Genomic DNA, 26,783 nt, shown 5'->3' on the forward strand with positions numbered 1-26,783 from the left:
TTTGTATTTTTAGTAGAGACAGGGTTTCATCATGTTGGCCAGGCTGGTCTCAAACTCCTGACCTCAGATGACCCACCTGCCACGGCCTCCCAGAGTGCTGCGATTACAGGCGTAAGCCACCATGTCCTGCCAAATGTTTAATTTTTAACCCTTTAAAAATAACACTATGATGAACATGTTTGAGTATAAATCTTTTCCTATGTTTAGCTTATTCCCAGAAATAGATTTACCAAGGCAATGGGGAGGACTTTTAGCACATATTGTCTTGGATCACTAAAAAAAAAAAAAAAAAAAAAAAAAATCTGAAAAACAAAATAATCCAAAGAGGCCAACAAGAGTTCCTATTGAGAAGAAAATAAAAAAGAAATAGGTGGAGTGTTCAGTGTCTCAAAGAAAATAATAGCAGGCAAGTCAAATAGCAGGAAAGTAAGTCATCTCCTATTCTGCTGCGCTGATGTGAGATCTTCTATGAGCAAAATAGCTCAGGCAGATAAGTGTGTGGCTTTCCTTTCTTCATGGCAAATGCTTCCGTTTCTTTTGACAAATAAATCGAATGGAATACCATAAGTCAGATAGTTTTGATCTCAGCCTTGTTTTTCAAAACACAAGCGGTTAACATGCCCTTTTACCTCTGAGGCATTGGAATGATCACCTCCTCCTGACTGTTTTCTACGGCCACCTCTAGCCCGCTGCAGGCTTCCTTAGAGGGACAAGTGTGGCAGCCTCTTTGCTGGGCCCCCTGCCTCCAGCCTTGCTTCAGTTGAATCTATTGACCATTGTACACCCAAACTCATTTTCTTCAATGTCTATTTCAGTATTTCACGTCTCTGAATGCAGATGTATCATAGAGCTACTTAAGTCCCTTTTCCAGGAGTTTTCAGTAGCCTGGAGGCAGATGTGGAGCGAGTAGGAGGCTGATGTCTTCATTGGGATCCCCCAAAAGCAGACCCTGACACAAGGCTTGGGGGGCAGTCGTTTCTTTGGAAGGAGATCCAAATGAGCACTACGAGAGAGTAGAGAAGGGACAGGGAGAGGAGAAAAGGCAGTAAAGTGTGTGTTTCTGAGCAGGTCACTGTGGGCCACCTTGGCACAAGCCCACAGGCATCACTGAGAGTCTCTGTGGGAGACACCTCAGAGTTGTCGCACTGAGACCAGGAGGCTGCGAGTTTAGCTATCAACTCCCATCCATTATTGCTTGTGGGCTGCTCCTGTGCCACCTTCTGGCCTGTCTTACCTGTGGCCAGGTGTCCTCAGGTGGAGGGGCTGTAGGTGAGGGCAGGAACCCTCTGCAGAAGACTCTAGGGGAGGCTGCGGGTACAGGCCAGCTCTGACAGCTGCTCCACAGTTGGATCTGTGTGTGTGTGTATGTGTATTCACACACACACACATGTACATACACACATGTATATGCATATGAATTTTTTTTTTTTTAGATGGAGTCTCTGTTGCCCAGGCTGAAGTGCAGTGGCATGATCTCGGCTCACTGCAACCTCCACCTCCCAGGTTCAAGCGATTCTCCTGCCTCAGCCTCCTGAGTGTCTGGGATTGCAGGCACCCGCCACCACGCCCGGCTAATTTTTGTATTTTTAGTAGAGACAGGGTTTCACCATGTTGGCCAGGCTGGTCCCGAACTCCTGACCTCAAGTGATCTGCCTGCCTTGGCCTCCCAAACTGCTGGGATTACAGGCGTGAGCCACTGTGCCTGGACTTATGCATATGATTTTTAAAACAAAAATAAGATCTTACTATGCTTGCTGATATTTTTGACTCAACTCTCTTGGACAACTTTTCACATCAACAGAGATATTCTATTCCCACATTATCCATGGCTGAATAGTATTCTATTGGGAGGATGCATCCCCATCAGACATTTGTTTGTTCGTTTGTTTTAGAAACTGGGTCTCACCCTGTTTCCCAGGCTGGAGTGCAGTGACGTGATCGTAGCTCACAGCATCCTTGAATCCCTGGGCTTGAGCGATCCTCCTGCCTCAGCCTCCTGAGTAGCTGGCACTATAGGCACAAGCCACCGCACCTGACCCCCATCAGACATTTGTTACTTCTAAATGTGGTTGACATAAACAAAGGTGGACAAGAACAATCTTCCTGAAACATGGCTGGCCACAGCACTTGGTATCTCCCTTTTGCTTGAAACCCACTGATAGCTCTCCATTACCCACAGGGCCAAGCCTAAATTCCAAACCTTGGCATTCCAAACGTTGGCCTGTCCCTGGACCTCTGCTCTCTGCCCAGCTCCTCTTCTACAGTCAGACAGTTTGACCCACCGGGTCATCTCAGGTCCTGTCCATTCATACACCTGGGTCTTGGCTTGGGCTCTGTCCCCAGCCTGATAGCGCCCGTCTTCCCCTGCTGCTTGGCCCCATCAAGGACTGCCTTCCTTGGAACTCCATCCCTCAGCAGTCAAGTCCTCTCTTTTTCATTATCCCCGGGGCGTAGTCTTATCTTTCTGCTCTCTTTCCATGGATACATTTTCACTTCCCAACAATGCTGGGACAAGTGACCATACTGCTTATGCCTCCAGGGTTCAGATGGCACATTGCACATGCAGACACTTCCTTGGTCAAGGTTTGTTGATGATGAGCAAAATGGCTGGTTCTCTTTCTACCTGGAATGAGAATGGAGATGGAGAGAGGCATCTCTGTGTTCTACTCACTGGGGGGCTGTGACCCCAGTGCCTGGATCTCAGCTTGTTAATGGCTGTTGAAGCCATAAGACCCATGGGGACAGTAAAGTAATGACCACAAGCCTGCTCCCCTAGAGACAGGTACTACGGAGCAAAGGAGGAGGTGGGAATGGTCTTTCTGGTTCTTACTCCAGGACTGGCAGGAAGGGGAGCTGACATGGAGAGTGGAGGAAGGGCTACTCGGGGTGCTAAGCCCAGCTTCCTGTCTGGATTTTCCTTGACTGCTGCCGGGGGCCTATCTTAGGATGGTCACAGCTGCAGAAATAGATCTCCCCCTTCACCTGTTCTTAAGCAAGGAAGACCTTGCTAACTTCCTGTCGAAAGAACGCGTGCTTTGGTAACTTTTCCAGTACAGGAGACAGTACTGGGGACGCGGGTGCTGAAGTCACCACGATTTTCCTCGTCTGAGGAGCAGTGGCTCACCTTGGCCAGGAAACAGGGCAAATAGCCGCAAGGAGAGAGGCGAGAAGCCGGCCACGTGTTTCCAGCCAGAGTCCTCAGCCTCTTCCGTGAATTCGGGCGGTGTTTCCTTCCTTGGTCTGCTCCAGAAACCACTCTTTCCTGGCAGGAAGCCCCTCTCTCTGTCAGAGTGACAGGGAACAGACCCTTTGTCCTCCTCACTCGTCTGCCCTAGCCCCCAGCCTGCTCCTGCAAAAGTCTCTGTTTCTCCTGAACTTTTCAGCTGAGTCAATCGGGCTCTGGGACCCCGAAACCAAGCCTCCCCAATCACTCGCTTATTCACTCAACAAACACACCCCCCTTCCCCGCACTAACCCAGGCCCGGTTCTGGGAACCAGCAAGGGGAGGGGAGGGGAGCCCCGAGCAGCGCGGCGGGAGGTGGACATGCCGGGGAGGAGACTGGCCTCCTGGTGGCGGGGGAGGGCTCCTGGGGACCCCAAGTCCGCGGAGGAGGAGACAGGAGGGAGCAGGGAGATGGAAGACCCAGGAGCACGGGCGGGCTCCGCGCATGCGTGGGAAGAGACCTTGGCGTCCTCGGCGTCGCCAAGGCAACCGGCGCCAGCCATGGCCTCTGGGGCGGGCGGAAGCTGGGGTCGCTCCCCACCGCAGAGCGCAGTCCCGACGGTGAGGGCTGAGCCCGGGAGCAGATCCTGCCTTAGCTTGGGAGACGGCAGAGTGGGGAGCTGTCCCTGGAGGGGCCAGATCCTGGAGGGGTGGGGGGCGAGGAGAGACAGCCCCAAACCGAGAGGAAGAGGCGTGGCAGGGAGCAGGGAGGCCGCGGGGCGGGGAGGAGAGAACCTGGCCCCTGCGGGGTTAGGGAGGCCACTGGCCGGGAGGGGTTGGGGCTCGCGACGTGTCCCCATCCATTCCCCCCACCCCACCTGGCTGACTCCGCGCACACCCCCAGCCCTGGGTCACCTTCCTGCAGCCCCTCTCGTGGGCCGTCCCACCTGCGCCCCCGCAGCCAGGCCGCGTGAAGGAAGGTGAGACTCCCGGGTCCCCCCACCCCACCCCCACCATCACCACCACTCACCCTCTTCTGCCTCGCACATCCTCTGGGAGTCCCCGCAGCACAACCCGCCAACCCATTCTTCACCCCCTGGGACAGGGGTGTCAGGGGGAGGGGGACTCGGAGGCCCGGCGTGGGCTTGCTGAACCCCGCTTCCTAGACCTGCTGGAACTGATGATGCTGCAGAACGCGCAGATGCACCAGCTGCTGCTGAGTCGCCTGGTGGCTGGAGCGCTGCAGCCCCGGCCTGCCTCGCCCTGCCCTCAGGTGCGTGTGGGTGGGCCGCCGGGGTCGCTCACCTGTGGGTCCAGGGATGCGGATCCACCTGGGGTTCCTGTTCAGGGGGGAAAAGAACTGGGAGACAGAGGAGCAGGAAGCCAGCCCGTCTCTCTGGCTGGGGCTGTTTGGCATGTCATGTTTCAGCCTCCATGAAAGGTTGGGGCGGGGAAGAGACCCCCAAAGTCCAGACCACCGAGGTCTTGTTTTCAAGGAGGTTTCCCTGCAGTGCCTCCCCCACTGGACTTAAGGCTCCAGGAAGGTAGGCACCCTGGTAACCCTGCCCCATGCATCATGAGCGTCTGGCCTGGTGCCTGACACCGTGTAGGGGCTCCGCTGATAATTTGTTGAACGAGTGAATGAATAAATGAATGGTTAGGGATACAAAGCCAGGTTGGCTGTGATGGCACATGGAGAGGTACAAAGCACAAGTGCACATAGGGTTGGGGGATGGGGACAGGCTACTTGGAGGAGCAGAGGATCTTAGAACCAGCCCTTGAAAGCCAGGTAGGATTTTGACCCTTGGAGGAGGCAAAGGGTGTGTCCCCCATCCAGGCTGGCAGGGGCAGAGTCAGGAGACAGAATGGGGGAAACCGTGTGCGGCAGTGTGTGTGTGCAAGTGTGTGTGTATGTGTGTGCAAGTGGGTGTCTGTGTGCATGCGTGTGTGTGCAAGGCTGTGTACATGCATATGTGTGTGCAAGTGTGTTCACGTGCGTGTGCAAGGGTGTGCGTGCACGTGTGTGCGAGCGGGTTGTGAAGGCAAGTGTGTGCGTGCAAGCAAGTGTGTGCAAGTGGGGGTGTGTGCAAGCGTGTGTGTGCATGCATGTGCATATAGCTCTAAGGCTGAGCCTTACTCAGCCAATAGTGGGCATCCTGAGGTCAGGAGAAGCAGGGACTGGGTGGAGAGAGAATGTTGTTCAGCTCGGAGGAGGCGGAGAGGGGTTCAAGGAATCCAGACAGAAGGAGACCCTGAGGAGCTACTGCCACCCCTCACCCCTGGGTCCTCAGTGATGACACATAGGTGGGTCCAGGGGCCGGGGGTGAGGCCGGGGACAGCTCAGTGGACTCCTGGCCCCAGCTCTGGGGGTCACACCTGGAATCAACTGGGTGGCCAAGTTGCTCAACGTCCTTGAGCTACAGGAGTAAATGTCTCCACAATTTGTTGTCCGCATGTAGTAGACGCTCAATAAACACAAGCCATTCTTTTTTTCTTTTCTTTTCTTTTCTTTTTTTTTTTTTTTTTTTGAGACGGAGTCTCTCTCTGTCACCTAGGCTGGAGTATAGTGATGCAATCTCGGCTCACTGCAACTTCCGCCTCCTGGGTTCAAACAACTCTCCTGCCCCAGCCTCCCGAGTAGCTGGGACCACAGGCGCCTGCCACCACACCCGGCTACTTTTTTGTGTTTTTAGTAGAGACGGGGTTTCACTGTGTTAGCCAGGATGGTCTCGATCTCCTGACCTTGTGATCCGCCCGCCTCAGCCTCCCAAAGTGCCGGGATTACAGGCATGAGCCACCGCGCCCCGCCTACACAAGCCATTCTTTTTTTTTTTTTTTTTTCCTTTTTTTTCTTTTGAGATGGAGTCTCGCTCTGCCGCCCAGGCTGGAGTGCAGTAGCTCGATCTCTGCTCACTGCAAGCTCCGCCTCCCGGGTTCACGCCATTCTCCTGCCTCAGCCTCCTGAGTAGCTGGGAATACAGGCGCCCACCACCATGCCCAGCTAATTTTTTTTTTTTTTTGGTATTTTTAGTAGAGACGGGGTTTCACCGTGTTAGCCAGGATGGCCTCAATCTCCTGACCTTGTGATCCGCCCGCCTCGGCCTCCCACAGTGCTGGGATTACAGGCATGAGCCACCATGCCTGGCCACAAGCCATTCTTACAAAGCCTATCTGGAGGAAATAACTTAGGGGAATGGAGGAGTGGCGGTGGGGAGAGCCTGATGGTGGATTCTCATTTCCCCTCCCTGTTTTGCACAATCCCCAGGTCTACCTGGAGGTTCCGCAGGAAGAGCCTGAGGAGGAGGAGGAGGAGATGGACGTACGGGAGAAAGGGCCTTTGGTGTTTCACCACCACTACTTGCCCTATTTGATGCCCTCCCCGGGTGCCCTGCTGCCCTGGCCAGCCCCCTTCTTCCCCACCCCCGCTTGTCAGCCCTACTTGCAGGACGTGCCCAGGATTCAGCACTGTCCTGCCTCCAGGGAAAGGGAGGTGTAAGTGAGGCTGGGTGCTGCCAGGGTTCTGCTCTGGGCTGGAAGTTGCAGAAGAGCTGTGCAGGGGCTGGTGGTCGGCGGAGATAACTTGTGGGTGAAACTCCAGAGGCCACCCCTGGGCCTCTGATGGGGGTCTTTTTCTTTCCCCCATCTCAGGAGAGCTGTGCCCCCACCCCCACCCCCCAGTGCCACAGGGACTGTGGGTGCTGATGTACCCCCGGCTTCAGGTAGGGCTGGGGTGGTGGGCAGCGGGGCCCAGGCCTGGGAGTGAATCAGGAGGCCAGGAGGGCCCTGTGCCCTCTGGTGGGGTTTGGGGGTTTCCTACCATCACTGCTACAGGCAACTGGCCTGTCCCCTTCCCTTTACCTCTTTGGGGTCCACTGAGACAGGAGGGAGTCAAGATGAGGTTCTTGTTTCCCCAGACTACTATGATGCCGAGAGCCTCCTATGAGGACAGACCCTGGCCCTGGGAACTGCACCAGCTTCCTGCTCTGGATACAGCCCCGGAGCTGCCTCCTGCACCTCTCTTGTCGACTCCCCGGTGCCCATGGCTGGCAGTCCTTCTCACTCCCTCAACCTCAGCCAGGCCCTCTTCTCCTGGGGAAATCAGTCCCTGCCCCACGCCAATGAGTTCCTGGACGGGCCGGATCTGTGCTGTGGTGTAAGAGCTCCTTAGAGCACCACCCAGGCCCTTGAAGCCACGTCAGCCCGCCTCTGCCCCACTGCTTCCTGCCTGGAGCAGGGGGAGGCCTGGGAACAGAGCCCCCATCCTCTCTCCCTCACCCCTCTCTCTGGGATGATGAGATCTCCTTCCAGCCTAGTAATGGAGCAAGGCGGGGGGGATTCCTTCTGCTTTCCACAGCTTTGAAGGCCCCTTTGAGGTGGCTGGAGGGGCCCAGAGTGGTCGGGGAGAGACTTTGCTGGGCAGCGCCCCTGAGCAGAGTCAGTTCGCTGGGCCCCCCACCCCTCATCCCAGGAAGCAGCTCTGTTGGCAGAAAGGAGAGGTCAGAGCTTTGTCCTGCTGTGGCCAGGAGTGGCCTGAGGTCTCCTGGGGCCAGGTGGGAACAGTGTGTCCTCTGCCCCCTGGGCCAGGGTGTGTTTTCCCCACCCTCACTCAGTAGCAATGAGCTACTCAGGCCAGATGGGGGCCTGTTGCATGGGCTGGGAGGCCCCTGTGAAGCAGAGGGTGGGGAGGGAGGCATCTAGGGAGAGGGGTCCCCCATGGTGGCTCCCCTCCCTGGCCATTGTTATCCCAGGAGGAGACACTGTGGGCACAGGGCTAAGTCCAGGTGTTTGTATTCAGGCTAGAAAAGGCAATGTCCCAAGTCTCTGCTGCCTGTCACAGTCCTTCAGCCAGGGCTGGACCTCAACCCTGAGGAGTCACACTGAGTTCCAGTGACCACCGTGGTGGTGGCCATGCCACTCATGCTTGCTATGGCCGGAAGGCCTGGGGCAGCCTCCTCCAAGCCGCTCGCACCCCGTAGGTGCCCATCCGCTGCTGGCGCAAGTGCTGGCCGAAGATGAAGCAGAGCAGGACAGATGTCACGAACAGGGACAGCAACACCGACACCACCGTGACTATGATGACCATCTGGCTGTCCGACACAGGCTCTGGGGAGGGAGGGGGCAAGGGTCTTAGACGTCCTGTGATCCCAGTTACCAGAGACCAAAAGGGAGTGGAAGTCCACCCCCAACCCAGACCCCCAGCCCCCGCCGCCCGCTCATGCATCCAGCAGTCACCCCAGTTGCAGAGATGAGTGGTGAATGGTGTCTGCATTAAAATTATTATCTGGAAAAAAGGTGGCCCAGGGCTCAGGCTACCAGCTGGACTTCTGTGTGGCTGTGAGGGCAGATGTCCCCTTGTCAGCAGCCATGGGACCAGTGTGTAGCTGCTGGACACCGTGGCCTGGAGGGTGGCATGGTCCCAGCCAAGCCCCTTCTTGGGCAGAGCTGAGTGAACTTCATGCCAAGCTCCCTGTGTGCCGGCCGTCCAGAGTCACCAAGCAGCAGAGCTCTGGGGACCTCAGTGGGGGCAGTCAGGCCAAACTTCTCATTGTGGAGGGGAGCCAAGGCCAGGGAGAGCAGTCAACGTCATGGGGCTTGATGGTGGCCGAGGAACAGTTGACCTCTCCCGACCTCTGGAGCAGTTGAGGTCCAAGCTGGGGACTTGGAAAGAACTTCAGGGAAGAGGGAGAGTAAGAGGGAAGCCTCAGGGTGAAGGGTGGGCTCCTGGGTGTTTGCTTCCCAAGTGGGACTCGAGATTTTTCTTCCCCCGAGGGGCTGAAAGTGACTTCTCACTCCCAACTCCATCCACGGATCTCCCCTCACCATAGATCTCCAACATCTTCGGGGCTGAGTGTTTGTGAAAGATGTTGCCACCGCGAGACATCAAGTCCAGCACAGCCAGGCAGGAGAAGTTGCGGTGGCCATCGTCTCTGTCAGCCGTGCTGTTGAATGTGACTGTGGCCTCCTGCAGAGCAGGGGCTGCCTTCCCGAAGGTCTCATAGTGCAGAGTCTCATTGCCACGGAACAGGAAGAGGGTGAGGCTGTCCAGGGGCTCCACGGTGGGCACCCTGCACTCAATGGTGAAGGACTTGCCCACAGCCACCAAAGTGGGTTGCAGTGTCAGGATGACCTGCCTTGGAGGCTCTGCAGGGGACAAAGGAGGGAGGTCTGGTCAGGATGGGGGTGCAGTCCCAGCAGCCTCCCCCTGGCCAGGGCCATCTCCTGTCACCATGGTGTTCCACGGTTGGGGAGGAAGTGGCCTGGCCGGCTCCAGTGCGGAGAGGAAGAGGGCGGCAGTTGAGGATGGAGGCTGGACTGTGTGGTAGTTTTACAGACATGATGGTTTCTGGTGACCAGGTGTCTACAAGGACAAGGTTCAGAAATTGTACAGCCAACTGGAAAGATATAAAAGTTTGGGTCTGTCTCCTCTCCTTCAGAAATGAAATATAAATTTCAAACATTAAACAGTTGGGTGATCACGTTGAGAGAGACTTAGATGGGCATTGCTCACTGGAACTGGGCACTGGAGGAACTGAGCTGTGAAGTTCATCACTTAGGAGGCAGAGGCCAGAGCCAGACCTGCCCAGGTTCTCCAGGGTCAGGGCCATGGCCACCACGATTCCTCACGTATTCAACCACCCGAGGGGGTGCCCTGGATTCTCTTTTGAATTAGAATACTTCACTTCCACTCACCCCACCTCCCACCCCAAGAAAATATGTTGGATTTAAGATGTTTTTCTGTTCATTGATCCACTGAAACTGGTGATGGAATGGACCCAGGTGATACCCTTAGCGCCAAGATGTCCTATCCCAGCCCATCTGGAAGGTTTTCATGGCTCATGTGCAGGTGGAGTGTGATGGCCACACATTTGCTGTGGGCCCTGAGGGGAAGATAAAAACCCTTGGCGACACTTCAACCTTCTTGCCGTGAGATGGACAGGCTCAGCTCCCCTGATGGTGACCCCACTACTTGGCACGGGACATGGGGTGCTCTGGTGACTCAGCTATGTTGGGAAATGACTTCTGGATTTGGCTAAATGTTGGTTAGATTGTCCTCCCCTAAGCAAGACTCAAAATGTGGGTTGTCTGCGTCTTGAGATGCCAGCGGGCTCAAGGCATCCAACCAAGGGCTGGCCTGGTCCTGCCCCTTGTCACCCCAGGAGCTCAGGGAGGCAGGGCCCCACGATGACAGTGCCCAGGAGCAGGCACAGAGGGGCTCTGTGTGCATTCAGTAGACACAGCCTCTGTCCCAGGGGAGAGGAGGGCCCCGCACACAGCCACTCACGGTACACGCTGACGTTGGAATTCATTGACTCCTGCTTCCCGGAGCAGGTGAAGTGGCATTGGAGGACCGTGTCATGGGAGATGTTTGAGACCAAGTAATGTTTCCACTGAGCCTGTTCGTCCAGCAGAATCTTATCTAGAGAGGTCTCCAGACCACCCACTTCAGGCTGGTTACAGGTGGTGCTGCAGTTGACCTTGAGGGACCCTTTGGGCTCAACCGCCAGCTTCTTTGGCCTCACGTGTACCTCGAATACCTTCTCATCCGATCCTGGAAAACCAGAAACACTGGGCAGTCGTGTCATCCCCCCGCCCCCTGCCCTCCAGTGGAGCTGTCCATTGAGGCAGTCTGGCTCCTGGGTCAGGGGCTGAAGAGGAAAGGTCATTGGGGACCCCGCTGCTACTTTCCCCTTGTCAGGTGTCATGGCCCCGGCTAGACCAGGAGGCCACCCCCCAGCTGACTCCCTGCCTCTGGCTGTCCTTCCTCCAGCCCCCTAGCTGACACCCTGCCTCTGGCTCTCCTTCCTCCAGCCCATCTGCCCATCAGCTCCAGATTAGTCTTCCTCAGGCTGTGCTCCATCTCCATGGAGTGGGATCCCACTCAGTCTTTAAGGTCAGCCCAAATGTCCCCTCCCCCATAAAGCCCTCCCACAGAGGGCCCTCTGTAGCCCTCCCTCCTTTCCTTTCTTGCACAAACACTTTTTGAACACCTGCTATGTCCAAAGCATCAGGCTCTGGGGATACAGCAGTGATCACAGTAGACCAAACACTGCCCTGGCGGAGCTCCAGTAAACAGTGACAGGCAGAGCACCCAGCGGTCAGATGGCAGGAAAGCGCCGAGAAAGGGAGCAGGGAGTGGGGGTGAGGCCACTTTAAATACTGTGCTTAATGAAGGCCTCACCCAGATGGTGACTCTGTGGGCAAAGGCATGCAGGGGCGTGGCACGCCCTGCAGATACTCGGGGGCAGTGATCCAGGGGAAGGGGGCCAGCAGTTCAAAGGCTGGGGCAGGAGGATTGTTGAGCCCAGGAGTTGGAGGCTGCAGTGAGCTATGATCACACCCTGCACTCCAGTCTGGGCAACAGAACAGGAACCTGCCTATAATAAAAATAAAAAATTTAAAAAGCTTCAGCAGGCTGGGCATGGTGGCTCATGCCTGTAATCCCAGCACTTTGGGAGACCAAGGCGGGTGGATCACTTGAGCCCAGGAGTTGGAGACCAGCCCCTGCCATCTCTACAAAAAATACAAAAATTAGCTGGGCATGGTGGCTCTCACCTGTGATCCCAGCTACTCAGGAGGCTGAGGTGGGAGGATCACCCAAGCCCAGGGAGGTGCAGTGAGCCATGATCATGCCACTGTACTCCAGCCTGGGTGACACACCGAGACCCTGTCTTAAAACAAAACAAAAAAACCTAAGAACCTCAGCAACTTTTGGGACTTCTCTTCCACCTGAAGCCACAGGGAATGGGGCTCCCCCACCCTCTCGGCTGGCATGTGCCAAATCAGGAACCCCAGGAAACTGGCTTACCTGGACAGCAGATCAGGGCGAAGAGGGCCACAGTCAGGGTCCTGTAACTGAAAGAGGACATCTCTGGCAGTGTCCACGGGCTCACAGGGACCAGCCAAGGGCTGCCTGGAGGGAGATGGTGGGCGCAGGTCTGAGCTATGGCCCAGAATCCCTAGCCTTCTGCAAACTGATGACTGCATTTCCTCTCATTATCTGAGAGATCTTTGGGAAGCCACGTACACCAGCTGGTTCTAGGACCCCAGGCCTCTAAGAATCCAGGCAGAGGAAGCTGGGAAGCTGCTGATAAGCAGGGCATAACCCAGTCCTCCCTGCTGACTCCCTGTGCAAGGGGCGGGGCAGGCAATGGGTGCACGCATGCGTGTATGAGACGTGTGCACAGGGGAGAGTCAGGCCTACAAGCCCCAGATCTGGGGAACCCCAAATCCCATGGGATGCATTGTTGGAGTCATGCCTGGGAGACAACCATCCAAAGGCCAGGACCTGTCCAGGACTTGCAGTTACCATAGCAAAAGGGGACAGTGACTTGGGCTTTTCTAAGGAAGACTGGACGGGAATTTGAGCTTCTCCTGCTAAATGCCTGGTGCAATTCTGCATAAACCTTCACATCCCACTCAGTTTTCTTTTCTTTTTTTTTTTGAGATGGAGTCTCACTCTTGTCGCCTAGGCTGGAGTGCTGTGGCACAATTTTTGGTTCACTGCAACCTCTGCCTCCCAGATTCAAGCAATTCTCCTGCCTCAGCCTCCAGAGTAGCTGACATTGCAGGATTGCATCACCACACCCAGCTAATTTTGTATTTTTAATAGAGATGGGGTTTCACCATGTTGGCTAGGCTGGTCTTGAACTCCTGACCTCAGGTGATCTGCCTGCCTTGGCCTCCCAAAGTGCTGGGATTACAGGCCTGAGCCACCGCACCTGGCCCTCACTCAGTTTTCAACCTAGACTTGATCTTGACTCAGCTGATTCAGGGCCAACTTGAGGCCCAGAGCTTCAGGAAATGCATCCCATAATAGTCCCCAGCAACCCAGGCACAGACAGAGAATGGGGTCAGTCTGGCTGCAGCCACACCCCCAAACCATGGCCTTCATTTCCTGGCCTACCTGATGTCCTCCATCCTCTCTCTCCCTCCAGGAGGGAGCCTTAGGTTGGGAGGGTTGGAGCCTGAGGTGTTTCACTTTATTCCTAGGGAGGAATCCGCAGAAGCAGTGAGCAGGTAAGGGAGGGATTTCAATGGACGAGAGGACCTTCCTGGGGGATCGCCACACAGTCTCATCCCTCAGTTCTGCCTAAGATCCCTTTTGCAACCAGGCAGGGAAAGAGCAGGACTTCTTGCTTTCTCAGGGGAACCCCTGATGGGGCCTTTCCAAAGGGATGCCCCAGAATCCTCAGGACTTTGGCCAAGCTCCATTCTGGGTTGGGAGGGCAGGGTGAGGTCCTGCCCTTCCCTCACTGCTGAGGCCAAAGGCGGTTACTACTGTACACAACCATCAAGGGCTGCCATTGTCAGCCTGGACCCAGGGAAGTCCCTGGACGGGGTTGCTGGACTTGGGAATGATGCAGGGAGGAAGGGGCAGGGCCTGGGGCCAGCAGAGAAAAGGAGAACAGGGTGGAGTTTCACCCCCAGCCTGAAGGAATCTGATTTCATGTGGGGCCGGCAAAGTCCTGAGAGCAGGAAACACTCCTGAAACCCAAGCCAGGGGCTGGGACAGAAGGGTGGGGATGGGGACATTGCTGTAGTGGAGACTCTGTGTCCTCCACTGAGTCAGAATAATAATAACAATAACAACATCAATAATAATAATAGTAAACATTTACTTACTACAGGTCGGGCACTGTCACAAACACTCTATAAATATTAACCAATTAATCCCCTAACTCTCTGAGGCAGGTACTGTTACTGTCTCCATCTCACAGATGGGAAAACTGAGGCACGTCAAGGTTAAATGACTTGTTCAAGATCACATACCTAGAAAAAATGAAGTCACCATGAATGATAGCCTGCCGTGGTGACTGTTGAAGCCCGCCCGAGCAGGCGCAAGAAGAGGATTGTTAGGAGCCTGGTTCCCAGGAGACCCTCAAGAGGGAAAAGCAACATAGCAGAAGGCCAGAGGAAGGTTCTGGGGCCTGCCTCACTGTGAGGGACTGTGGGAAGGTGGGGTGATCCACGCCTGGAGTGCTCCAAACAGCTTCTGGAAGGGACAGTGCTTGGGAATCCCACCTGCATACACAGAAGGGCCAGCCTGATTCCCTCTTCAAGCAAGGCTTCTGCAGCCCAACGTCCTCCCCGAAAGCACAGGCCCCAGTTCCTACCCCCCATCTCCTCCTGTGATGTCTCCCATCCTTCCTGGGCAGGCCCTGCTTGGCTGGGACACACCGGGCATGTGACCATCTATTTGTTAGAAATAGTTACTGTATTCTAACCGTTGACACATCAACCTCCCTGCCTCCCCACTGGCCCATCAACAGTGAGGGCAGAAGCTGAATCTCATGTACTGCTACATCCACCCAGTGTAGGACACTGCCTGGCACACAGTAGGTGCTTCATCATTGCTGAATTGGTAGATGGATGGGTGCATGCATGGATTAGTGAATGAATGAGAGAGTTTGTCCTAAACAAGCTTGGGCGAAGGCTGTTTTTAGTTTTAGGTCCTAAGCATTTACTGTTTTTTTTTTTTTGTCCAGCATCTTCCTCCTGCTACTGCTAAAGCCTCTGCTTCCCAAGCCCACAAGGCTGACCTTATAATGTAAACAAGGCCAATCATGGTACCTTACTCCTTGAGGATGGGCACTTTGAGTTAGGCCTGCACAAAGGTTTTCTTTTTTTGAGATGGAGTCTCGCTCTGTCACCCAGGCTGGAGTGCAGTGATGCAATCTCAGCTCACTGCAACGTCCGCCTCCTGGGTTCAAGTGATTCTCCTGCCTCAGCCTCCTGAGTAGCTAGGATTACAGGTGCCCACCACCATGCCCAGCTAATTTTTGTATTTTTAGTAGAGATGGGGGTTTCACTCTGTTGGCCAGGCTGGTCTCGAACTCCTGACCTCGTGATCTGCCCGCCTCTGAGCAGAGGTTTTCCTGGGACTTTCTGAACCAGAGCCGGTTCCTTCTAGCCAGACCCTTCCCTTTCTAGTCCTAACACTAGACGCACATGAGCCAGCAGCTGTGCGTGCTCATGCCCCACAACTGAAGAAGCTGAAAGGAAGGAAAGTCAACTCAGTGTAGGAGGTACCCTTAATCCAAGATGGAAGGTGATCTAGAATTGTTATGGGGAAAGTGCTGGTTGTAGGGGTAAGGGGTGGACTCTGATGGGGGTGGGCTGGGTTAGGTGCCCAGCGATGACTCTGTGTTCACTCAGGAATCGTGTTGCAGAAGTGAAAGAGCTATCCAGGCTGAATACGGTGGAAAGTCCTGACCCTTCAAACCTGCCCATGGGAGGTTTGGACATGGGTCCTTGCGTACAGAGAGTTACTGTGGGGCTTGCCCTACAAAATGTCCACGACAGGAAAAGAGCTTGTAGCACACTCAACATTAATCATTAGGTCAGCATGCTCTCTGACCTGCTTCCTCATAGTTGCTCGGTGCCTATTGCCCCAGAATTATGCAGACTCTGTCATAGGATTAGAGTTCCCTTAACTGCTCTAAAGGTAACAGCTTGAACATTATAAAATGTTAAGTCTTCCCTTTGAGATATTCTTTCAGGTCCTGCATACCAGTGAAAGTACTCATGCAGGCTGGTCTGAAGGACCCCACTGATGCTAGCTGGTCTGAAGGACCCCACTGATGCCAGCCAGTCTGCAGGACCCAATTGATGCCAGCTGGCCTGAAGGACCCCATGAGGAGCTGACTCACAAAAGAATGCAGTTTCCATATTCCAGTGATTTTATCCCCTTACCTCGACCAGTCATTGACCCCAGTTTACCAGCCTCTTGCCCTCCACAATGTCCTCTAAAATCCCAGCCCAGAACTCTTTGGGGAGATGGATTTGACGGTCTCCCCGATCTCCTCATTTGGCACCCCGGGATCATTAAACTTTTTCTCTGCAGGAAACCCTGCTGTGTCAGTGTAATTGGCCTGTTGCCGCACAGCAGTGGGCCTACACACCTGTTGGTCCTGTAACACAGGAATAAGAGGAAACTGACCATGATGTAGAAGAGAGAAGAAACTTGGGGTCCTTCCTGGGAAATTGTTTTCACCATGAAATGTCTCCTGTTTTGCTCTCTGGATCCCTAAGTTTCTCAAGGAAGGGGGCTATAAAACTGGAGGAGTTAAGATAGTTCTGGAAAACGTGAGAGAATTTTTGAGGGGAGGGGAGATTAGAGTCTCAGTTTAGAAAGTGAACTCATCTCTCCCACAGAGCTTTGGAAGGATTATGCTCTGACAGGGTCCTAATCCAGTGACTTTCCTCTCTTGTTTGAAAGCAAAAAAAAAAAAACTATTAGAATTGTGTACCCAGCAAAACCATCTTTCAAGAACCAAAGTTAACAAAAACAGATAAACAAAAAGTTTATCCCCCAAAATACCTAAATGAGCATTTAAAAATGTGCTTCAGTAAGAAGAAAAAATGATTACAGAACAGTTTGCTATGCAAAGAAGGGCAAGAAAATAAAATGGCAAATGAGTACACAACTCCAAACAAATATTGTTTACAATAATGGTAATATTAATCATTATAATGTTTATTTTGAGAAGTTTTAGAAGTTCAAAACTAAAATACTGGGTAAGAATATATAAGGAAGGATTGGAGTTAAAGCATTCTAAGATTCTAACTTGGAATTTTTTAGGAGGGAGGACACATTTTAAGTTATATAAGGAATTGGAGAAAATATTTGCAAGCCATACATGCAGTAAGGGGCTAATATCCAAAATATATAAGAAACTCAAACAACTCAATAGCAAGAAAAAAAACCACAATTTTAAAATGGGCACAGACCATCCCAATGTCTCTTGGACTTTATTTAATGCCATATAATGTTGTCAGAATAAAGAGAAAGATGAAAAAAATAAACAAAAATGGGCAAAGGACCTGAGCAGACATTTCTCAAAAGAAGACATACAAATGGGCCAGGCGTGGTGGCTTACACCCATAATCCCAGCACTTTGGAAGGCCGAGGTGGGTGGATCACAAAGTCAGGAGATGGAGACCATCCTGGCTAACACGGTGAAACCCTGTCTCTACTAAAAACACAAAAAAGTAGCTGGGCATAGTGGCACACGCCTGTAGTCTCAGCTCCTCGGGAGGCTGAGGCAGGAGAATTGCTTGAACCTGGGAGGCAGAGGTTGCGGTGAGCCGAGATCGCGCCACTGCACTTCAGCCTGGGTGACAGAGCAAGACTCCATCTCAAAAAAAGAGGACATACAAATGGCCAAGAGGTATATTAAGGAGTGCCCACCATCACTAATTATTAAGGAAATGCAAATTAAACCCACAATGAGATATCACTTCACACCTGTTAGAATGGCTATTTTCAAAAAGACAAGAGATAAGTGTTGATGACAGCTGGGCATGATGGCTCATGTCTGTAATCCTAATACTTTGGGAGGCTGAGGCAGGAGGATCCCTTGAACCCAGGAGTTTGAGATCAGCCTGGGCAACACAGGGAGACCCTGTCTCTAAAAAACAATAATAATACTTTTTAAAAAGAGATACGTGTTGATGAGAATGTAGAGAAAAAGGAATGCTTACATGCAGTTAGGAAGAATGTGAATTAGTACAGCTGTTATGGAAAATAGAATGGAGGCTCCTCAAAAAATTAAAAGTAGAACTACAGAGGATCTAGCAATCCCACTACTGGGTATATATCCAAATGAAGTGAAACCAGCATGTCAAAGAGATATCTGCACTCCCATGTTCATTGCAGCATTATTCACAATAGACAAGATATAGAATCAAACTAAGTGCCCAACAGTGGATGAATGGATAAAGAAAATCTGATACATATATACAGTGGAATACTATTCAGCCTTAAAAAGAAGGAAATCCTGTCATTTTTGACAACATGAACAAACCTGGAGGACAATGTGTTAAGTGAAATAAGACAGGCATAGAAAGGCAAATACTGGCCAGGTATGGTGGCTCACACTTGTAATCCCAGCACTTTGGGAGGTTGAGGCAGGAGGATTGATTGAACCCAGGAGTTTGAAACCAGCCTGGACAACATAGTGAGACCCTGTGTCTATTATTTTAAAAATTTTAGGCTGGGCAAGGTGGCTCATGCCTGTAATCCCAGCACTTTGGGAGGCTGAGGCGGGTGGATCACTTGAGGTCAGGAGTTTGAGACCAGCCTGGACAACATGGTGGAACCCCATCTCTACTAAATATATATATAACAATTGGCCGGGCATAGTGGTGTGTATCTGTAATCCTAGCTACTCGGGTGGCTGAAGCAGGAGAATTGCTTGAACCCAGGAGGTGGAGGTTGCTGTGAGCTGAGACTGTGCCACTGCACTCCAGCTTGGGTAACACAGCAAAATTCTGTTTCAAAAGAAAAAAAAATTATTAAAATGTTTACACAACATTTAAAAAAGCAAAACTTGGGTTTGCTGCACACCAAGTACTGTTGAATCCACGTGAATGAAGGGATGTGTAACACTGTATTAGATGTTCTAAATAATCTAGAGATAGTTTAAAGTATACAGGAGGATGTCTGTAGGTTATACGAAAATGCTATGCAATTTTATATTAGGGACTTGAGCATCCTCAAATTTTGGTATCTGTTGGGAGGGTTCTGAAACCAATCCCTCCATGTATACTGAATAGTGACTCTACAATTTTTGTCAAATATTAAAAGAACATGTAAAATTTCAAGGAAAACCAGTAGAGATAAAGTATATAAATTCTAAACCACTAGAGAGGCTTAAAATTGTATAAAAACAATCCAAACAATCCTTAGTTAAAAAAATTTAAGAAGAAAGCTGAGTGTGGTGGCTTATGCTGGTAATCCCAGCACTTTGGGAGGCTGGGGCGAGTGGATTACCTGAGGTCAGGAGTTCGAGACCAGCGTGGCCAACATGGTGAAACCACTCTCTACTAAAAATACAAAAATTAGCTGGACATGGTGGCGTGTGCCTGTGGTCTCAGCTACTCAGGAGGCTGAGGCATGAGAATTGCCTGAACATGGGAGGCAGAGCTTGCAGTGAGTTGAGATCGCACCACTGCACTCCAGCCTGGGCAATAGAGTCTCACTCTGTCTCAAGAAATAAAAAAATACAAAAACAAATACAAATACAAAAATTAGCCAGGTGTGGTGATGTGTGCCTGTAGTCTCAGCTACTTGGGAGGCTGAGGTGGGAGAATTGCTTGAACCCAGGAGGTGGAGGTTGCAGTGAGCCAAGATCGTGCCACTGCACTCCAGCCTGGGTGATAGGGTGAGTTCCTATCTCAAAAAAGAAAAAAAAAAAATACTAAAACACAAAGCTCAGCTCTATGTTGTTTGTTGTTTACAAGAGACATACTTCATGCATAAGGATATGGAATTGGTTGAAAGTCAAAGGATGAAAAAGATATACTAGGCAAACACCAAAAGAAAGCTTGGAAAGCTATATTTATATCAGACAAAAATGAATTTAAAGACAAAAACATTTATTAGGGATAGAGTGAGTACCTGGAATAAAGGGTCAATTCACCAGGAAGTTACAATAGTTCTAAACTTCTATATAGAAGTTTCTATATAGAACTATATACTTCTATATATACTCTTTATAGTTCTATATACTCCCATATAGAACTATAAAGAGGTAAAACCACCATCACAACAGGAAATTTTAACATATGTCTCTTAATTATGAGTAATGATGCGGACAGAAAAAAAAATCAGTGGTGTAAATGCTTGAACTGCATCTATAAAGTAGAGAATACAAATTCTTCAAGAAGATGAGTTTAAAAACCCTTATATATTTGACAGTTTAAAAACATAATCTAATGCATTAGTCAAAGAAGAAATCATAATGACACATTTATAAATTCCTAAAATTGAATGATAATGAAAATACCACGTTAAAATTTCTGTGAGGCGCAAAAGTTGTGCTTGGAGGGAAATCTATAGACTAGAATGCTTGTATTAGAAAAGAACTCTGGGCCAGATGCAGTGGCTCATGCCTGTAATCCCAGCACTTTGGGAGGTCAAGGCAGGAGGATTGCCCCTGCCCAGGAATTTGAGACAGGCCTGGGCAACATGGTAAGATCACATAAGAAAGAAAGAAAGAAAGAAAGAAAGAAAGAAAGAAAGAAAGAAAGAAAGAAAGAAAGAAAGAAAGAAAGAAAGAAAGAAAGAAAGAAGGAAAGAAGGAAGGAAGGAAGGGGAGGGAGGGAGGGAAAGAGAGAGAGAAGGAGAGAGAGAGGGGAAGGAAGGAAGGAAGGAAGAAAGAAAGAAAGGAAGGAAGGGAGAGAGAGAGAGAAAGAAAGAGAGAGGAAGGAAGGAAGGAAGAAAGAAAGAAAGAGAGAGAGGAAGCAAGAAAGAAAGGGAGGGAGGGAGGGAGAGAGAGAGAAAGAAAGAAAGAGAGAAAGAAAGGAAGAAAGAGAAAGAAAGAAAGAAAGAAAGAAAAGAAAGAAAGAAAGAAAGGAAGGAAGGAAGGAAGGAAGGAAGAAAGAAAGAAAGAAAGAAAGAAAGAAAGAAAGAAAGAAAGAAAGAAAGAAAGAAGGAAAATAAGTCTGATGGCCAGGCATGGTGATTCATGCCTATAATCCTAGCACTTTGGGAGGCCAAGGCAGAAGGATCACCTGAGCTCAGGGGTTTGAGACCAGCCTGGGCAACAGAGTGCGATATTATCTCTCTATTAAAATAAAAATATTACAAAAAAACCCTTCCCTACAAAACTCAATAGGATAGGCAAGTCTCCAGTGAAATCGATATATAAAGAAAAAGAAGGCATGCGTAAACATGATTAGGAATGTAAACGGAAACGTAAACATGAGAAGAAAGAAAACTATACAAATTTATAGAAACAGAAAGTGAAACAGTAGTTGCCAGGGGCTGTGGGAGAGGGGAAATGAGAGTCCTTCAAATGGGTTTAGTTCTGGTTTTGCAAGATGGAAAAATTTCTGGAGATGGGTTGCAAAACAATGAGAACATACTTAGCATTAATTGCTGAAGTGTACACTTAAAAATGGTTAATTTGGTACATTTTATGTTATGTGTATTTTACCACAATGAAAAATAAAGAAGACTATAAAAAAGTTATGCTTCAACATAGGAATTGAAGTAGATCAAGTCTTAGACAAATATAACTTACCAAACTTATTTAAGAAGAAATAAAAAGCCTAAATGGTTCTATAACTATTAAAGAAATTGAATCAGGGCCGGGCATAGTGGCTCACAGGTAATTCCAAGAAAGTGCTTATGGCTAATCCCAGCACTTTGGAAGGCTGAGGTGGGAAGATCCCTTGAGCCCAAGAGTTTGAGACCAGCATGGGCAACATGACAAAACCCCATCTCTACAAAAAATACAAAAATTAGCCAGGCGTGGTGGCACACGCCTGTAGTCACAACTACTTGGGAGGTGGAGTTAGGGGGATGGCTTGAGCCTGGGAGGTTGAGGCTGCAGTAAACTGAGATTACGCCACTGTACTCTAGCCTAGGTAACAAAGTGAGACCATGTCTCCGAGAAAAAAATAAAAGAAAACAAAAAAACTTGAATCAGTAATTTAAAGATCTTCCCATGAAGAAAATACCAGGTCTAGATGGTTTTGCAGAAGTTCAAGTAAGGGTAACTCTTTAAAAAAAATTATTATTATTTTTTTTTTTTTTAGAAATGGAGTTTTGCTATATTGCCCAGGCTAGTCTCAAACTCTTGGGCTCAAGAGATCTTCCTGCCTTAGTCTCTTGAGTAACTGGGACTATAGGCATACAGCACTGTGCCTGGTTAGTAATTCTAATTTTATAAAAACACTTTCTGAGAATGGAAAAAATGAAAACATTAACTCTTTCCATGAGGCCAGTGTAACCTTAATATCTAAACAAGACAAGTACAGGAAGAGAAAGCAATATTAGAGGCCAGTTTCACTCATGACTATAAATGCAACAGTTATAAGAAAAATACTGGTAAATCAAATCTGGCAGTGTAAAAACCAAAAGACATCACATTCTAGTTGGGTTTATCTCAGGTATGCAAGGATGGTTTAACAACGAAGAAATGTCTATAAACATTATTTATTATGTTGGTAATAGTAGACTTTGGTGCTCTGTGTCATATCACTTCTGCCCTCTGCTGATTTCAGCTGTCCCTACAGTGGATGATTTTGTGCAAGCCTAGACTCCCTTTTAAGCTGCCAGTGCCCCTCCACCTACCCCCAAACTTATACTATGCTTCTTTTTGCTTTTTGTCTCAGGGTCTTCTTCAATGCTTTAGGAACAATTTACTTGCCAGCTAGTGATTCCCAGAAGTGTGGGAGAGTTAAGTTCCCTAGAATGCGATCCTCACCCAGTTGGGGAACAGGAGCCAGTGGATATACTTTCCAGCCTCCTTCTTGCCAGTGGGCAATTCTGGGAGACATCCTGTAGTTTTATCAGAGGTCTCAGCAGAATAAGCTTCCGTCGCCTACAGCTGCAACATCAGTCACCCTCCTTTAAATGGGCTTTTCCTTCCTTCCTGTCTGTTTTCCCTGCTCCTTCACCCCCTGCTTCCTGGAATCACCTCTCAAATAACCTATCTGAATCTAAGTCCTTGCTCCAGCCTCTGCTTTGGAACAAAGGATTCTGCTTTAGAGCAAAAGGAGACCAAACTAAAACTTACATTAACAGATTTAAAAAGAAAAAACATACGATAATATCAACAGATTAAAAAAATTGACAACATTCAACACCCTTTTATGATACAAGCTCTTAGCAAATTAGAAGCAAATGTCCTTAACCTGATAAAGAAAACTTACATAAAACTTCTATATTGTTTTTAATGAGTAAATCTTAGGAGAATTTCCTTTAAAATCAGGAAGAGACAAAGATGCCTATGATTTCTGCCTCTGTTTAATATTGTACCAAAGGTCTTATACATTGCAGTAAAAGGAAAGGAAGGAAAGAAGGAAGGAAGGAAAAAAGGAAGAAGGAAGGAAGGAAGGAAAGGCGATCAAAACCATCAGTATTTGTATATGGCGTGACTACCCAGGTAGAAAATCCAAAAGAATCATCAGGCAAGTGATTCAAAGTAATAAGAGATTTTAGCAAGGCAACTAGCTAAAAGATCAATATTCAAAAATTGGTTGTTCTTGTGTGTATCAGTAACATACAAAAACATAATTTAAAAAATACATCATTTATAACAGTCAAAAAAGTAGAGCAAGAAAACTAACAAAACCTAGAACTATAAGACCTATAGTAAGAAAATTATAATACTTTATTGAAAAATATTAAAGACAATCTAAATAAATGGAGAGATAACACATGTTCATGGATAGGAAATTCAATATTATAAAGATGTAAATTATTCTGTAACTGATCTATAGGGTCAGTGCAATTCCAATTAACCCCAATAGGGTTTTTCATGGAAACTGAAAGCTGATTTTAAGGTTTATATGGAAGAACAAAAGAACCAAGACGCCCCTAAAGGAAATGAATAAGGTGAGGGATTTGCTGTGCTAGATATTAAGACTTTCTGTAAAATATGGTGTTAGTGTAGGTATAGGCAAATTAACTGATGAAACAGAATAAAGAGCCCAGAAATACACCTATGCTTGTTTGAAACTTTGATGCATGACAAAGATGACATAGAAGATCACTGGGTAAAAGAAGGGCCTGTTAAATGACACAGGATCAATTGATTAACCATATGGAGAAAAAAAGGGGAAAATGTATCCCTATCTCACACCAAATATAGAAATCAATTCCATTTAGATTAAGGATTTATATGTGAAAAAAATCTTTATAAGAAAATATAGGAGAGTATTTCCATATCCTTAGGGCAAGACCTCGAAATTGTCAATCATAAAATCAACAATTGGTATCTTTGACTAAGATACAAAGAAACAGGTCGGGTGCGGCTGTGACCCCAGCACTTTGGGAGGCCGAGGTGGGCTGATCACGCGGTCAGAAGATCGAGACCATCCTGGCCAACATGGTGAAACCCCATCGCTACTAAAAATACAAAAAAATTAGCCAGGCATGGTGGCGGGCACCTGTAGTCCCAGCTACTCGGGAGGCTGAGGCAGGAGAATGGCGTGAACCTAGGAGGCGGAGCTTGCAGTGAGCCGAGATCGCGACACTGCATTCCAGCCTGGGTGACAGAGTGAGACTCTGTCTCAAAAAAAAAAAAAAAAAAAAAAAAAAAAGACTCAAAGAAACATTTCAAAGAAAAGGAAACATGTCTAAACAAGTGAAAAGATTATTTAGCTCGAGTAGCCAGGGAAATTAAAATTAAAATTACAATGGGACCGATACTATTTTATATGTATTAGGTTGGCAAAAGTTAAGAAATATGACAAGACCAATTGTTGGAGAGGCCGTAGGTTAATAGACACCCTTCTAACTGCTGATGAGAGTGTATATTGGTGCTCTCAGAGATAATTAGGCATTAACTTGTAAACGGAATATTCTTATACCCTGTAACTCACAGTTCAATTCTTAGATGTATGCCCTAGAAACGCTGTCCCACTAAGAACCAGACATGTCCTTGTGTTTACTTCTCTTTTTTTTTTTTTTTTTTTTTTTTTTTGAGATGGGGTCTCGTTCTGTCGCCCAGGCTGGAGTGCAGTGGCGCGATCTTGGCTTACTGCAACCTCCACCTCCCAGGTTCGAGCTATTCTCCTGCCTCAGTCTCCCGAATAGCTGAAACTACAGGCGTACGCCACCACACCCAGCTAATTTTTGTATTTTTAGTAGAGATGGGGTTTCATCTTGTTGGCCAGGACCGTCTCTATCTCTTGACCTCATGATCCTCCTGCCTTGGCCTCCCAAAGTGCTGGGATTACAGGCATGAGCGACTGCTCCCGGCCTTACTTCTTACTATCTGTGTGACCTTGAGCAAATCACTTAATCTTTCAGTGCCTCAATTTCCTTATCTGCAAAAAGGAATCAATAATAGTATCTTCCTCATAGGGTTTTTGTGCAGATTAAACAAATAAAATAAGTAAATATTTTAAAGCATTTAGAACAGTGCCTAGCACACAGTAACGCTCTATAACTGTTTCATAAAATAAAAAGAAATAGGCATAGCCAGGCGCAGCAGTTCAAGACTGTAGTCCCAACTAATCAGGAGGCTGAGGTGGGAAGATCACTGGATCCCAGGAGTTCGAGGTTGTAGTGTGCTATGATCATGCCTGTGAATAGCCACTACACTCCAGCTTGGGCAATATAGTGTGACCCCATCTCAGTAAATAAATAAATAAATAAATAAATAGAGATGCATATGTAATAAAGCACTTAAAAATAAGAGAACAATAAACACAAAATTCCAGAGGGTGACTACCTGTGGGTGGGAGGCAAGTAGCATAAAAGTGGACAAATGGTGGCCAGGCGCCGTGGCTCACGCCTGTAATCCCAGCATTTTGGGAGGCCGAGGTGGGCGGATCATGAGGTCAAGAGATCGAGACTCTCCTGGCCAACATAGTGAAACCCTGTCGCTACCAAAAACACAAAAATTAGCTGGGCATGGTGGCATGCGCACCTGTAGTCCCAGCTACTTGGGAGGCTGAGACAAGAGAATCGCTTGAACCCAGCAGGCGAAGGTTGTGGTGAGCCAAGATTGTGCCACTGCACTCCAGCCTGGGCGACAAGAATGAAAATTCTGTCTCAAAAAAAAAAAAAAAAAAAAAAAGCAGATAAGTGGTGTTTGCAGTTTGGTGATACTCCATCCTTGTGCTGAGTGGCAGCTTCAGGTGTGTTTGGTATATTACTGTGCAGTATGATGTATATGTATGTTACATATGCTTTTTATGCGTTACCTAGTAAATTTTACAAAAATAATAAAAGGGAAAAAGGGCCTTTCTACGTGCCTAGAAAGAAGAGGCTTCATGGGAATGTGAGCCATGGGTTAGGAAAGACCCCCTCGAACCGAGGCAGGTAGGAAGTGAGTGACTGCGATTCATTATGAAACCACCACGCCTGCCGGGGAGAACAGGGACTGTCCCTTCCCCTCTGCATCAGCTCAGATGGTCCAGATCACAGCCCACGTGGGCCCCTAAATAAGGAGGCAGCCCTACATTTCTACATCGGCCACCGAGATGGCAGAGCAGAGGAAGGAGAGAGGGGAGACAAATCAGGAAAGGAGCGCCAGGGCAAGTGCGTGAGCTCAGAGACCCAGCAGGGCAGGGCAGGAGCTTCACAGAGTGCAGGATGTCGAGCCACAGGAGCGCTGGGGATTCCCCAACCCCTGCACTTACCAGCGAGAAACTGAGACCCAGAGAGGGGAACGGACTAAAACTCAGACCTCGACACTGCCAAAATTCTTCCCATGCTGCCAAGCTTCATTGGAGGGAAAGTGAGAAGCTCAACCTTACCCCTGTGGGCTCCAAGAAGGGTAGCTCTGGGATCCCGGGCAGGAAATTGGTGACAAGGTGACAAGGTGCACGTGTCACAGCTGCCCAGTTCACGGCTTGTTATTCAGTCTTCTCCCTCCCCCCACTCCCCACCAGAAGTGACGTGCTTCCTGTGCCCCGGTTCCCACCCTAAACTAGCCTCATTTAGCTCCACTCCCATCCCGCTTTTTTTTTTTAAATTGTGGTAAAACGTACACAACAGAATTTACCATTTCAATTTTTTTTTTTTTTTTTTAGACTGAGTCTCAGTCACCCAGGCTGGAGTGCAGTGGTGTGATCTCGGCTTACTGCAACCTCTGCCTCCCGAGTTCACGTGATTCTTGTGCCTCAGCCCGCAGAGTAACCGGGACCACAGGCA

At 49.1% G+C, this 26,783-nt stretch overlaps 2 protein-coding genes and 1 long non-coding RNA gene across 14 annotated transcripts; 1 reads left to right on the top strand and 2 right to left on the bottom strand.

Annotated features, from left to right (window-relative positions):
- Positions 1 to 576: 576 nt before the first annotated feature.
- Positions 577 to 4,329, bottom strand: LOC134729527 (uncharacterized). Of its 2 annotated transcripts, none has more exons than XR_010110701.1 (2): positions 4,194 to 4,329; positions 577 to 2,623 (listed from the first exon to the last, which is right to left on the bottom strand). It is a non-coding gene; the product is annotated as an uncharacterized LOC134729527 (long non-coding RNA). The 2 variants fall into 2 exon arrangements; XR_010110700.1 differs by lacking the exon at positions 4,194 to 4,329 and adding an exon at positions 3,125 to 3,674.
- PRR29 (proline rich 29) lies at positions 3,577 to 9,195 on the top strand. 10 transcript variants are annotated; one of them, XM_034942720.3, is made up of 6 exons: positions 3,584 to 3,784; positions 4,089 to 4,143; positions 4,330 to 4,436; positions 6,429 to 6,655; positions 6,812 to 6,882; positions 7,078 to 7,784. In XM_034942720.3, exons 1-6 carry the CDS (start codon positions 3,635 to 3,637, stop codon positions 7,104 to 7,106), a joined length of 639 nt encoding a protein of 212 aa, XP_034798611.2. In that variant the 5' UTR covers positions 3,584 to 3,634; the 3' UTR covers positions 7,107 to 7,784. The 10 variants fall into 10 exon arrangements, with proteins under 10 accessions (XP_034798612.2, XP_008962023.3, XP_034798611.2 ...); XM_003811359.6 differs by having other exon boundaries at positions 3,587 to 3,784; positions 4,068 to 4,143; positions 7,078 to 9,195; XM_008963775.4 differs by having other exon boundaries at positions 3,581 to 3,784; positions 4,068 to 4,436.
- On the bottom strand, positions 7,936 to 26,783 carry ICAM2 (intercellular adhesion molecule 2). Of its 2 annotated transcripts, none has more exons than XM_003811355.5 (5): positions 26,387 to 26,783; positions 11,970 to 12,074; positions 10,446 to 10,712; positions 8,984 to 9,304; positions 7,936 to 8,266 (listed from the first exon to the last, which is right to left on the bottom strand). In XM_003811355.5, the coding sequence occupies exons 2-5, from the start codon at positions 12,028 to 12,030 to the stop codon at positions 8,088 to 8,090; spliced, it is 828 nt and encodes a 275-aa protein (XP_003811403.1). In that variant the 5' UTR covers positions 12,031 to 12,074; positions 26,387 to 26,783; the 3' UTR covers positions 7,936 to 8,087. The 2 variants fall into 2 exon arrangements, with proteins under 2 accessions (XP_003811403.1, XP_034798613.1); XM_034942722.3 differs by lacking the exon at positions 26,387 to 26,783 and adding an exon at positions 26,270 to 26,320.

This window comes from Pan paniscus, chromosome 19 (genome assembly GCF_029289425.2).
Source record: "Pan paniscus chromosome 19, NHGRI_mPanPan1-v2.0_pri, whole genome shotgun sequence".
Taxonomy (NCBI): Eukaryota; Metazoa; Chordata; class Mammalia; order Primates; family Hominidae; genus Pan; species Pan paniscus.

Coding starts and splice junctions, on each gene's coding strand:
- PRR29 (XM_008963775.4), top strand. CDS start 3,635: ATGGAAGACCCAGGAGCACGGGCGGGCTCCGCGCATGCGTGGGAAGAG. Junction 4,437..6,428: donor CTGCCTCGCCCTGCCCTCAG/GTGCGTGTGGGT, acceptor CACAATCCCCAG/GTCTACCTGGAGGTTCCGCA. Junction 6,656..6,811: donor GCCTCCAGGGAAAGGGAGGT/GTAAGTGAGGCT, acceptor CCCCCATCTCAG/GAGAGCTGTGCCCCCACCCC.
- ICAM2 (XM_003811355.5), bottom strand. CDS start 12,030: ATGTCCTCTTTCAGTTACAGGACCCTGACTGTGGCCCTCTTCGCCCTG. Junction 9,305..10,445: donor TTCCAACGTCAGCGTGTACC/GTGAGTGGCTGT, acceptor TGTCCCCTGCAG/AGCCTCCAAGGCAGGTCATC. Junction 8,267..8,983: donor GAAGATGTTGGAGATCTATG/GTGAGGGGAGAT, acceptor CTCCCTCCCCAG/AGCCTGTGTCGGACAGCCAG.